This window comes from Vipera berus, assembly GCF_964194415.1.
Source record: "Vipera berus genome assembly, chromosome: 1".
Lineage (NCBI taxonomy): Eukaryota > Metazoa > Chordata > Lepidosauria > Squamata > Viperidae > Vipera > Vipera berus.
In genome coordinates, this window is record NC_138202.1 from 91,423,646 (window position 1) to 91,435,943 (window position 12,298).

The 12,298-nt window shown below is 37.2% G+C and overlaps 1 protein-coding gene across 1 annotated transcript in view; it reads left to right on the forward strand.

Moving 5' to 3' along the window:
• The window catches only part of LUZP2 (leucine zipper protein 2), a gene marked incomplete at both ends in the record, with an annotated part of 417,062 nt that overhangs the window by 389,615 nt on the left and 15,149 nt on the right, over nucleotides 1–12,298 (forward strand). Inside the window, one exon of the mRNA XM_081314356.1 lies at nucleotides 8,580–8,669. Coding sequence (XP_081170482.1) covers nucleotides 8,580–8,669 — 90 coding nt within the window. The remainder of the gene's footprint in view (nucleotides 1–8,579; nucleotides 8,670–12,298) is intronic.

Here is a 12,298-nt window from a genome sequence, read left to right on the forward strand (position 1 = left end):
TTGTTCCTATAGCTACTAAAAAAAAGCAAGTACTTAAGATTATGACTGATAAGGTACTACACATTTTGAAAATGATTTAGAACAGGGGTGTCAAACTGCCGGCCCATGGGCCTGATCCATCACGCAGAAGCCGTGCCCACCCCAGCTCCAGCAAGGGGGGGAAAGGCACGATATGTCATGACACATCACGTGACACGGCAAGCTTGACACCCCTGATTTAGAATAAATGCATTGAGCTTAATGTGGGCACTGAACAGCAGTCTGTATTAATTAAAGTATCCCTACTTTCTTCAGGCTTTTTTCCCCCCTCAAGTGTCATTGCTTTAAGAGACATATAAGTTTAATTAATGGTTTCCTTAAAGCAGTGTCATCCTTATTTCAGATTCAAGTAGAAGACGGGGGGGGGGGAAAGGTGAGCTTATGTTAATAGCAGAAGAGCAAATGAACTTGCATGGCATGCAAAATGTATAATTGTCAAGGTGTGCACAAGCCTAATATCTAACTAAGCCTGAAGCTTTAAGCTAATTTTCACTCAAAAGTAGTTGGAGCATGTTGTTAAACCCAAATTTTTAATTTGTTTTCCCCCTTCAAATCATGGATGTGTGATTATTTCTTGCTTACCTCTTTGAGTGAGTTCTTTAAAATGCAAAGCATTACTGACTTCCGGTGGCGACGCGACGCCGAAGACAGCCGTTTTCGGGCTGCCCGCTCCGCAGCTGTGTTTTTCCATCGTAAACAGCGCCGATCAGCTGTTTAGATGGATTTGAAGCCCCCTCCTTTGGAGAAGAGGAGGGGGTGAGGCCCCAGGTAGGGGTTGAGCTCTCCGGGGCCGCCTGAGCTGAGAGTTTGGGCGGCTGAAGGATTGAGCCCCCCCGAAGCCTGGGTTGCTCCGAGCTGCACAGCGCCCCTGCTCCGGGATTTATGGAGCAGAGCCAGGCGTTAGCAACCACCCCTGCCAAAAGGAAATACCTTTGATTATCAAGATGCAGGCAGAGCGGTACAGGAGGTCAAGGTGATGTGGACTCTTATCTTTACTCTCTAGCTCAATGGATTTTATAGCTTCAAAGTGAAAGTGCGCAATAAGTGAAAGTGGGGGAAGATGGCGGCTAAAACTTCTAAAGCTCTTCGGAGTGCGGGGTCTTCCCTGGTGCAACAGACCTCATTGCAAGCTTTGCTTCCTCCTGCACCTCCTCCGGCATTGACGCTTAAGGATTTACAAGATGCTCTTGGAAAGCATTCACAATTGATGTCTGACATGATGGATGAAAAGCTGAAAAAGTTGGAGGAGAAACTGGAGAAGAAGATGGAAGAGAAGTTTAGAGCAATGAGGGTGGACATGTTGTCTATGATTGAATCTGTAGCTGAATGTGTGCAACAGCTGGATGAAAAAGTGAAGGATCTCAGTCAAAAGAACTCTATATTAGAAGCAAAAGTATCAGAAAATGAAAATATAAGGGATAAAATGGACGGAGAATTGAGCCTTGCTCAGTATCATCAGATGCAGTATGCTATTAGAATCAGGGGTTTAAAGGAGAACTGTAAAGATTTAAAGCAGCTGATTTCTGAGACTCTGGAAGGGGTATTGGGCCAGCCAGCATCTGAAATTGAGGGAAATATGGACAAAACTTTTCGTGTAAATTCATGGATTGCAAGACAAAGGAAGTTACCCAGAGATGTGGTGGTCTATTTTACAAAGAGAGTAATTAGAGATGAAGTTATTCAAGCTGCCTATGATACTAAACTGGTAGTGGCTGAGCAAGAAGTCTTGGTTTTAAAAGAGATTCCTCCGAAGATTTTAAGGAGAAGGAAAGATTTTGCATTTTTAGTACAGGAACTTAAGAAATGTGATATTAAGTTTAGATGGGAGATTCCAGTTGGACTGGTGGTGACGCATGAAGGTAAAAGACATCGTCTGGTTACTGTGGCCCAGGCACGTGATTTTTATAGCAATGTGTTAAAAGCAACCCCCCTATCATTTTTGGAAGCTGTTAAGGGATATGGCGAGGGAAAGCTTCAAGATGTTGCAGACAGACAGATAGAGGACAATGGTGTTGGAGGGGATCAAGATACAGTTTCATTGGATGTTGCAGGAGGCCAGAGGAAGATGCGTGCCGCCTTAAGAAGAGCGAGACGAGAGCAAGAGCAAGACCAGCAGATAGTTATGGAATCTCCAAAGTGTATTTACAGTGAAGCTGTGGGAGGGGCGCGGTCCAAAGAAGTTTTGGGGGTCATGACAGACGTGCTCCAAAAGTTTTGGGGCGTTAAGATTGCTGATTAAATTTTTAAATTAGTATCTTAATGGATTAAATTTATCATAGAGGAGAAAGAAAGTTTTTTTTTTAATATGTAACACAATTTAAGATGGATGTTATTTGCTTGTTAGAAAAGTATATTAGGGTTATGGACTAAAAGTGTGTGTTGAACTAAGAATGGGTATGCAAGCTCCTAATTAACAATAAGTTGTCTTACAGACTGCTTAACCCTTTTTTTTTTTTACTCTTTTTATTTGAACTCAAGGATGACCTGGAACTGCGAGACATTTGGTGTGATACATGCAAGAATTATTTTTGATTATGGTTTAGTTTGGTTGGAGATTATTAAGGTTAATAGATAGGCGCTTTTGGCGCGTAACTGAGAATTTGTTTTTTTTTTTTTCTTTGAAATTAATATGAATAAGGACTGGGATTAAGAAAATCAATTCTGAGTAAAGCTTTTTTTGTTTTTCTCTTTTTCTTTTTTACTTTATTTGTAATATTAATATTGTTTGTATTCATTTTACATGAGCTAGAGGGAGATAGAACTAATAGTTTATTGCTGATAACATAGGGGTGCTTATGTTTGTTTTTTGATTTTATACCCTGTATTTAGCTCTGGGAAGTCGGGGGGGAGGAGGGAATGGGGGGAAGGGATAGGGAGGGTTGGGTGGGGGTGGGGGAGGGGGGGATTAAAGTTAAAATGTATTGTAAAACTTTTTAAATAAAGAAAAATGCAAAGCATTACTATCAGAGTCGTGTGTCAGAAGTACAGTATTCTAAGAAGGTAAAATTTACTTTTGGTGAAGAAATAATACACCAATGTTAAAGAACATCTCTAAGGAGCATTATTCTGCATAGAGATATGGCAGCATTAGACAAGGCAGAGATAATGAAAGACCAAGAAGATTACAATAATGGAAAGGGAAATGCTAAGCAGTTTACAAAGAAAGGAGAAATAAATAGAAGCAGTTAAAAATCAGGAACCATGCAATGGAACCAGAATGTGCATTATTTACTCCAGCAGTAAATTTGGAAAGCATTTTAGAGAGAAATAATGACCTTTCTGGTTTCAAGTAACATGGTTTGTTTGTTTTTTTTTTAAAAAATGTGCTTTCATTTTGTACTTACAAACACAAGTGGAGTTTTGCTTCATCTGTTTAAATTAAATGGACTGCAAAGTTAAAACTTGATATTCAGTCAAACATACTTTAAGAAGATTTCTCCTGTCACTCTAATTTTGTAAAACTCATGAGCCAACTTCTGTGTGGCTCCACAAAACTGTCTTTTAACCTTCAGTTGTTCATTTTAATTTTAAAGATTACAATTAAAAATAATTTTAGTTACCTAGTGTAAAAAGGTAAAGGTAAAGGTTCCCCCGCACATGCGTGCTAGTCGTTTCCAACTCTAGGGGCCGGTCCTCATCTCCGTTTCAAAGCCGAAGAGCCAGCGCTTGTCTGACGACGTCTCCGTGGTCATGTGGCCGGCATGACTAGATGCCAAAGGCGCACGGAACGCTGTTACCTTCCCACTCTAGAGGTCCCTATTTTTCTACTTGCATTTTTACGTGCTTTCGAACTGCTAGGTTGGCAGAAGCTGGGACGAGTAACAGGCGCTCACTCTGTTACGCAGCACACGGGATTTGACCTGCCAAACTGCCTACCTTCTGATCGACAAGCTCAGCGTCCTAACCCACTGAGCCACCGCATCCCTAGTATACCTAGTGTAGTAACACTCAAAAATGGAAATATAGTTCATAGGAATTAAATGTTATTTAAATGTGGGGATATTTTTTATTAATTATTATGTCATCAACCTATGTAAGTGGTGAATAATCTGAACTGTAGCCCCTCCAAGTACTTTGAAAGTTGAATTGTAAATATAACTGTGAGTATTGCTTAAAGTTATATTAAAACTAGGGAAAGAGTTTTTTTTTCCTTTTAGGGTTTAAAAAACAAGATTGAATCTATATAGAGGATTCATATTATCCACACAGCAATGAGAAGCAGAGACGGTTAAGCTGACCCTTTTATACAAAGATGAGAATATATTTAAGCTAGCTTCTATTTTGAAACTGCTTCCAGATTTTGTGCTTACAATGAAAAAGAAAATGAAAATTTCATTTTGTTTTTGTTAATCAGATAAGTCTATTGTTATAGAAATGGCTAGTAGCAGGAAACACTCAGGGTTTTTTTTATCGCTGTGTGAATGTTAACGATCTAGTTACAGAGCATCGTGTTGTTCTGCTGTCTTTGTCTTAGTCTTATAGTGGGTTCTACTCATGCTTCTGTCTCCCCATTCACACATGATGGGAAGGCACACGATGGGAAGGCACACGATGGTAAGACCATTGGTAGATGTGACTGCGCGGCAGGCTGACAGCACGGCTGGACAAAATAGCAGCAGGAGTGATCTGGCAACGATGCCAAATAGCTGCATGCTACGGGATAGACGTGAATTCCAATTTCTTAATACACTTTTTCTTATAAGAAATATTAGTTTCAAAGACCGTAACTAAAAATTCCTTCACTGAATTCTATTAAATGTGGGTGGCTTCCTAATGCTCTAGACTTGCTTGTAAATTTCTTCCAATTTTGTTAGGAAAAAGGGTTAAAAACAGCTGTAGTTTTTCTGTAACAGATAATGTTTTCAACTTTTAGGATTAAAATATTCCACTGTGATTTTGTTAAATTCAACCGTTTTGGAACTTTAAATCAGATCCTTCCAATCAGATTACATAATCGCTACACAATTCAAATTATATAGAAAAGTAAATCCTGCTTTCAAAGATGCAAAACTAATATTTTAAAATCAAGCTGTCTGTTTCTCATTCTTTAGAAAAAAAGACCTTTTGAATGTCAATATTCTTGTACCGGAAGAGTCATAAAACAAGAACCAAGAACATTCTAACCTACAGTGTTTTTAAATTATTTATCTAACTCTGTATTCTCCTTTCTTCTTAGAGTCATTTTAATTAGCTTTGCATTGTTTCATTATGAGAAGAGCGGATTTCGGAGATAAGCTCTCATTTTTAACATTTTAGTTTTAATTGGGTGGGCTTTTCAGGTGCTGAATTATCTGCCAAGAAAATAACTAACTTTTATCACCTTTCTTCACATTTTATTCCAGTACTTCATAATGCAGGAGGCTCTTAATATTAATTCCTTGCATTACAGTCTTTAGTTACCATCCTTTTCCATTGCATCTGTCAGCTGGAACAAAAGTGGCTTAATGTGCTTTCTTTAAACCAGGATTTGACTCAAACTTTTGCTGTTTTTTTTCCACAGCCATCTAGGGTCAAGAAAATATTTAAATCTATCTGCCTACCCACTTATCCTCCTTCTGTGCAAGATTTTTGTCACATTCTGTGAACGCTTGGTATTGCTTCCCATCTGTGAATGTGTTCATCATTGTCATCATCATATGTTTTAAGAGTATTGCATTTTGTTACAAATGCCTAATTCAGCCAAATTTGTCCTTGTAAACTGGACTGATTCAGGAAGTGCTAGATATTAACATGGAGCTGATTCAAACTTCTTGCTTGCCTGGAGTGAGAATGGACTACTACTATTTTGAGAGAATAGTTCTTTGGAGTTCTTGGTTCTCTCTGAGCCTGGTAGTTTGCTTGCAGATGTTTAATTATCCAATTAAGTAACATCACCATTTTCACCACCCAACTAGGTTACATGGTGACATTATGGAATGTATGAATGGGCTTGGGGGACAAGAGAAAAGATGCTATGCAGGAAAAAATCAGATTGAGAGGGAGGAGCCTCCAATGGATTAGTGGTCAGAGGAAAAAGAATTAAGAAGGACCTGCCCTGATTGATCAGGTGATTAAAAGTACCTTCAGAGTTGCAATATTCTGTAAACAATAAAGTAGAATTAGCTCATTGAGTTGTGTTGCCTGTCTGGTTTAGTCAGGGGAGCTGACAAGTAATGAACCATATATATGCAAATAACCAAGTTCAGTGAGCACCAAGGATTCCACAGCTCAAGCCTGAGATTGTGATAACGAGATAGCTAGACAGATAGCTAGACAGATAGATTATATAGATGATACAGTACATTAGATCTCTCTCTCTATAGTATCTAATCTATCATCTTTATCTCTCTTTATCTCTATATGTCTATTTATCTATATACACACAGAGAGAGAGAGATACAGAGAGAGAGAGAGACAGAGACAGAGACTATCTAGTGATAGAGATAGATTCTCTTCCATTGAAGGATGGTTTTCCCCCTTATCTTGCTGTGAAAATTACGGTAGTTTTGTTGAGTTTTCTTGCTCCACATAAAGTTTTCTTCCCTTTACTAGCACATCCAGGACAATTTTCCCTAATGTCTGCCTTAGTCCACCATTTCATATCTATCAGCCATGAAAGACTAAACCTTTGTGAGTTTGTTTTTCCCCATTAGATTCAGGAGAGGAACTACAGTAGCTGTTTCTTTGTTCATGCTTCAATAAGATGAAATTGAGAAGAATTCTGCCTTTCTTCCCCAAGTGATGGATAGAACTTGAAAACTGCTTTGCTTTCAGAAAACATATTCTCCACAGAAAGAAAGGAAATTGATGTTTGGTTTCCCAGCAAGAAGAGAAGGGTGGATGGATGAGCAGTTGCAAGGGAATTCACCAATTCAGGGCCATGATAACTGGGATTCCAACAAAAAAAAACTGAAAAAATATCTCAATGTGGCCAAAGTAGAGGAAAATGTTGAAATTAGAAACTGAGTCATTTGCTGCCAATTTACACATAGGAACCCATGCAGTTGAAGACTCCAGTGAAGAAAAGCACTTACCTGGAAGATAGAAACGCATTAATGTATAGAGTTTTATAGTTTATGACTTGTAGCATAGAGATGCACAGAGGACTTTAGCTCTGGACTATCTTACTTTCTCTAAGTCAAACTTTGAAACAAGGAAGCAGAAGCTAATGTAAGTACAGTTGAGAAAGGTACAGAAAGGAAGAACCCAGCTTTTTAAACAGTTAATTTTTGAAGCAAGAATGCTAGGAAGAAAAGTTTCTTTCAAAATGCTATAGATCATAAGCTTCTTTTCACTAGGGATAAAAACTAGAATGATATATGTAACATTAAACAAGTTGTGGATATTTAATATTCTATTATTTGACTCTTTGGAAAACAATATTGCCACTTTTCCATCAGTAAAACAGAATCAGAAGCAACCCGTAATTAAGGAGAAACATCCTAACAGTGAGGACAATTAGCCAGTGGAACAGCTTGCCACTGCTTCATGGCTGCTTCATCACTGGAGGTTTTTAAGAAAAAAACTGGACAGCCACTTGTCTGAAGTGGTATAAGATCTGCTTGACCAGAGGGTTGGACTAGAAGACCTCCAAGGTCCCTTCAAGCTCTATTCTGAATTAATAAAAATAAGTTTTCTTTTAAGATTCCCCCCCCACATTTTAGATTCTTCTGAGAAATATGATTTTACTATTTAGTTTAAGAGTATAAGCTTTTTGCACTAGCTGAGCCTAGAAGTAAAGCTATCCTTGGGAATCTGATATTTTTTGTCAAATGACAAAAGTAACACTGCAACGCAAGCTGCACCCCTTTCATAAATCTATACAGTACCATAGGGCATTCCTAAAATGCACAGATTGTGTTATGATGATGCAATGCTGTTTTCATATTTTAATTAATTAATTTGATTCCTATAGCCACCCATCTCAACAAATGATTCTATTATTATTACCGTAGTCTCTACCTTGAGCACTCTATGTACTTCTGTTTAGAAGACAAATAATGCAGTATATTTTGCAAAATTACTGACACCAATGACATAGAAATGGAGGAGGTGAAGAAATTTCCACACACAAAAAAAGCATCCATAGGTGGAAGAAGGGGGCAAAAGGTATTTTTGTTACTACTACAGACATACAAATGTTGTAAGTAAGTTTAACATTGTATAACCTGACTTGAATTCTATGTCTTTCTGTTCTTTTGGGTAGATGTCCATGATAGGCCAAGAAAGTATGGATGGCAGAAACTTTCTAAAGCATTGCTGTCATCTAATAGACACTATTCAGGTCATAGAAAACACTTCCATTCAATATATAGCATTTCTCCTTTCTAATGCAATCCCTGTAACTCATACTGGTCCATACAAGAATGGGATAGGAAGATATCAGGGGAGAAAGTTTCCTTCCATTTCTATATCTCAGGAGCAATCCAAAGACATTTAAAAAAATTGCACCACTGAATGTTTGAATGCAAAACTTTATAATAGAACTCCAACTTCCAGGAAGTAAGTGTTTTCAACTGTCATCAGGAAAAAGGTTGACACATGTGTTGTTTATCTTCCAGCAAAGAATTCCTACTGGCAAAGAGGCTCCTCAAGTTTCTTCAAAAAAGGTGGATACCGATAAAAAAACAGCAGAATGCAACTCAAAAGACGTAAGTGCAATCCATTTAGATTGGAGGTCAAGATCTTATCTGTAGTATATGTGAACCATGAAATATATGGATCTATAGCTATTTAACTTTAACCATGGGAATATGACATACAGTTTTATATTAGGTGAATACAGATGTTTGATATTCAGGTGCTACAAAAGAGATGCTTTTTGATGTAATAGATTTTTTTTTCTCTGTGGTTGTACTTGACTAATAGGATTTGCAAGATTTTCAGGAGAATGAAGCAACTAGAGAAGATGTGATCTAACTAGAAATTAGCTACAGTCCACTTGGAAAATTCACATGTGAATTCACCACAGTGGATCTGTTTATTTTCAAAATGTGTGCTACCTTTTAACGTACCTTGAAGCTTATGCGTGCTTTAATGTTAGAAGCAAAGAACAAGCTATTATAGAGCTTTATACTGCAACATTTACAGAAATGATATTGGGTGTCCTTTCTGGTTTTCCAAATGCACAAAGAAGGGAGATGTGAGAGAAAGTATAAATTACTAAACTATAGCAATAATTTCTCATGCAAGAAAAAAATAACATCTTATAAAGAAAAAAATGAGTTATACATGGAGAACAAAATGACTAATAACGACAAATTTCAGAGTAAGTCATAGAGACACATTGTCAGATAACTAATGTAAGATGGATAACAGAGAGGCAAAACGATATAAGGAGATTGACCTTTGCTCTTTTAACTGTGAACAGACTTTTGAACCTTCAGATCCTGGCAGGAAATGAAATATATTAAGGTTAATGAGACTGGCAGAATACTGATTATTTTTCTGGGCAACTTCTATAACTATTCCATAAACTGAATCTTGAGAAATCAAATGATTCAAAATAAGAAAGGGAGTAAGATAAGACTCTTGTATTGTCCCCATATCTGTTTACTTATATATACAGTAAAGATATTATATTGGTAAAATGGGGAGGGGGGATACATGACAGCTGCAATCAAACTAGGAGGCCCCAAAAATCACCATGTAATATCACAAGAGTTTTCTGTGTGTAAGTTGGGAGATCATATAAATTTGCTAAACAAATAAATAAATAACACCGTTTTGTTACTGGAAAGTAAAGAAGAGTTGGAAGATTAATTCTCAAAGTTAAAGTGGAAAGTGGAAATTTGGGCATTAATGCTAAATATTAAGAAGGTAAGAGTAATGTTTATTTTATATTTTTTTATATTTCCTATTTCTAAACTGCCTATCTCCCTGAAACAGGAGCTCTGAGCAGTGTATAATACACTATCAGCATATAAAGAAGTGTATAAAATTAACATTAAAATATTAAAATTAATTTACAATTAAAATTTTAAAGTTACAAAGACACAAAAAGAGTCCAAAAAGGTGATTTAACACTGTTAAGATTGTACAAATAGAGATATGGAGAGGGCTCTCTTGGTGCTAAACAAAGGGCGGTATATAAATCCAATAAAATAAAAAATAAATAAATAAACAGCCCCATGATTGCATGATCCTTTGAGTCCCCATGCAAGGCGGCAGAGTCATATTTTGAGCCCTTTTTGGAAGGTTAGGAGAGTCGGGGTCCGCCTCCACAGTGTAAGGGCCAAGAGCATTGAAGGGTCTCTTCTTAGACCAATGTTAACCAACATGCTTAGGAATTTACAATTCACAGTGAAGAAATAAAAGTGACAATTGGTTTTATTTCTTGAGTTCAAAAATAAAGATGACCAATATGATGGATAAATAAATAAATAAAAAGGAGATATGTGTTAGAGCAGGGCTTTTCAAACAGTGGTACGGGTACCACCTGTGGTACATTGGCACCTGGTAGGTGGTACACGACCATCCTAGAAAAGTGGTAGCAGGGGAAGGGAATGAGCTGAACCGGTGGCAGCACCACACAAGCCTGGGCAAGAGATGGCTGGAGCTGCAGGGCTGTCAGGAGTCAGTGGAAGTGCCAGGATCAGCGCCAGGCTCCAGATGGAGCCCAGAAGAAGTGCCGATCAGCTGGAATGTTGCAGCATCTCCAGGGTCTTGTGATTTGCATTCAGATGCTTGGCAACTGATTCATATTTATGATGGTCACAGTGTCCCAGGGACATGTGAAGTGACCAAAACCTGCTGCAACCACTCAGCAAATGGGGGGAATAAAAAACCCCACCCCCACCCCTGCTGCCAATCCTCAACAGAAATGCTCACAACAATGAGAACCTCGGACAAAAGGAAAAGTGCCACCAGGTGGGCAGGCAGATGTCTTACTCGGCTGTGTCTTGGGGGGCACTTTTTTCAGTGCCATTGTAACTTCGAACAGTCACCAAGTGAACTGTTGTAAGTTGAGGACTACCTGTACTTCATCACTTTTTTCTCTTTTTTTTTTGCTAGGCGACTGGTGGTACTGGGATGTCGCCATATCCTAAAAGTGGTACAATGTGTGAAAAGGTTGAAAAGTCCTGTGTTAGAGAAAGAAGGCAGTAACAAACTCAGACAAAATCAAGACGAATAGGACATTTTCTAATAATAAAGATGAAAACGATAAAGCAATAGTATTTCCAGTAATTATGTATGGTTGTGAAAGGTAAACACAGAAAGTATGGAAGCTAAATACCTTTGAATTATGGATCCAAATATGATTACTACAAGCACTGTGCACAGCAAAAAATAAGTGATTAGTTTATATTGAAAAAAAAGATGAACTTACATGCTTTAGGGAGGTAGTGCTAATGGACAATGAACTAAGAGAAAAATAGTATTCCTGGCAAGCTGAGGAAGAAGGAAACAATTAGTAAAATGAATGGACAGTATCATGATTACAGGAATACACTTGGAAGAGATAATACGTAATTACAATAGACAGATTGAGATGGCAAGCATTTGTCTATGCAGATGACCAGGAAATGAGCTTATTTTGAAAGTGTCCAATTAAGTAACTAATTGGGCTAGACATATAAAGAAAATGAAGCTTTCTCACCTTTGTAAGACCTTTGCATTATTTTCTGTGCTTGACACATTACAAACAAAGTAATAGGTACTCAGCAACATAGTCAAATTGAATAATCAAAATAAATTCCATGGGGTTTGATGTGAAATAAATTACTGCTCTTTAGCACCAAGTGTGAATTTCTTAGTGCTACCATTTCTCATTAAGCTTCTGTTTCCAATAATGATCTACAAGGAACTGTGTACAGTAGGGAAAGAAAAAAGAAATAATATGTAATTAATGAGCCCAAACTATATAAAATGATACTCTGCTTAAAATATATGGCTCATTTTATTGCAAAGGAGCAGGTTTGCCCCTGTGTGTATTTCCTTCCTTTCCATATACATGCTGAAATACTTCACTGTCTGAAACTGAGCACATAGTTTTGCAAACTTTGCAAAACTAAAATGTTTTAGTTTTATTTAATGCTTGATTGTTGTATTAAAGATTTGTAAATACAAAGCAAAAATATTTTTATGAGAGTTTTAAATCTTAGCTTTCCATTATTCTATTCTATTCTATTTTATTATTCTATTCCATATTTTAAAAATCTAATTAAATTATATCCATACAAAACATAATCTGTATTTATTCATTCAAGTAATTGATTGAAATTAATAATTTTATCACAACTAAGCTAGCTACAATTTATTGCAATTAGCCTCTTGTCAG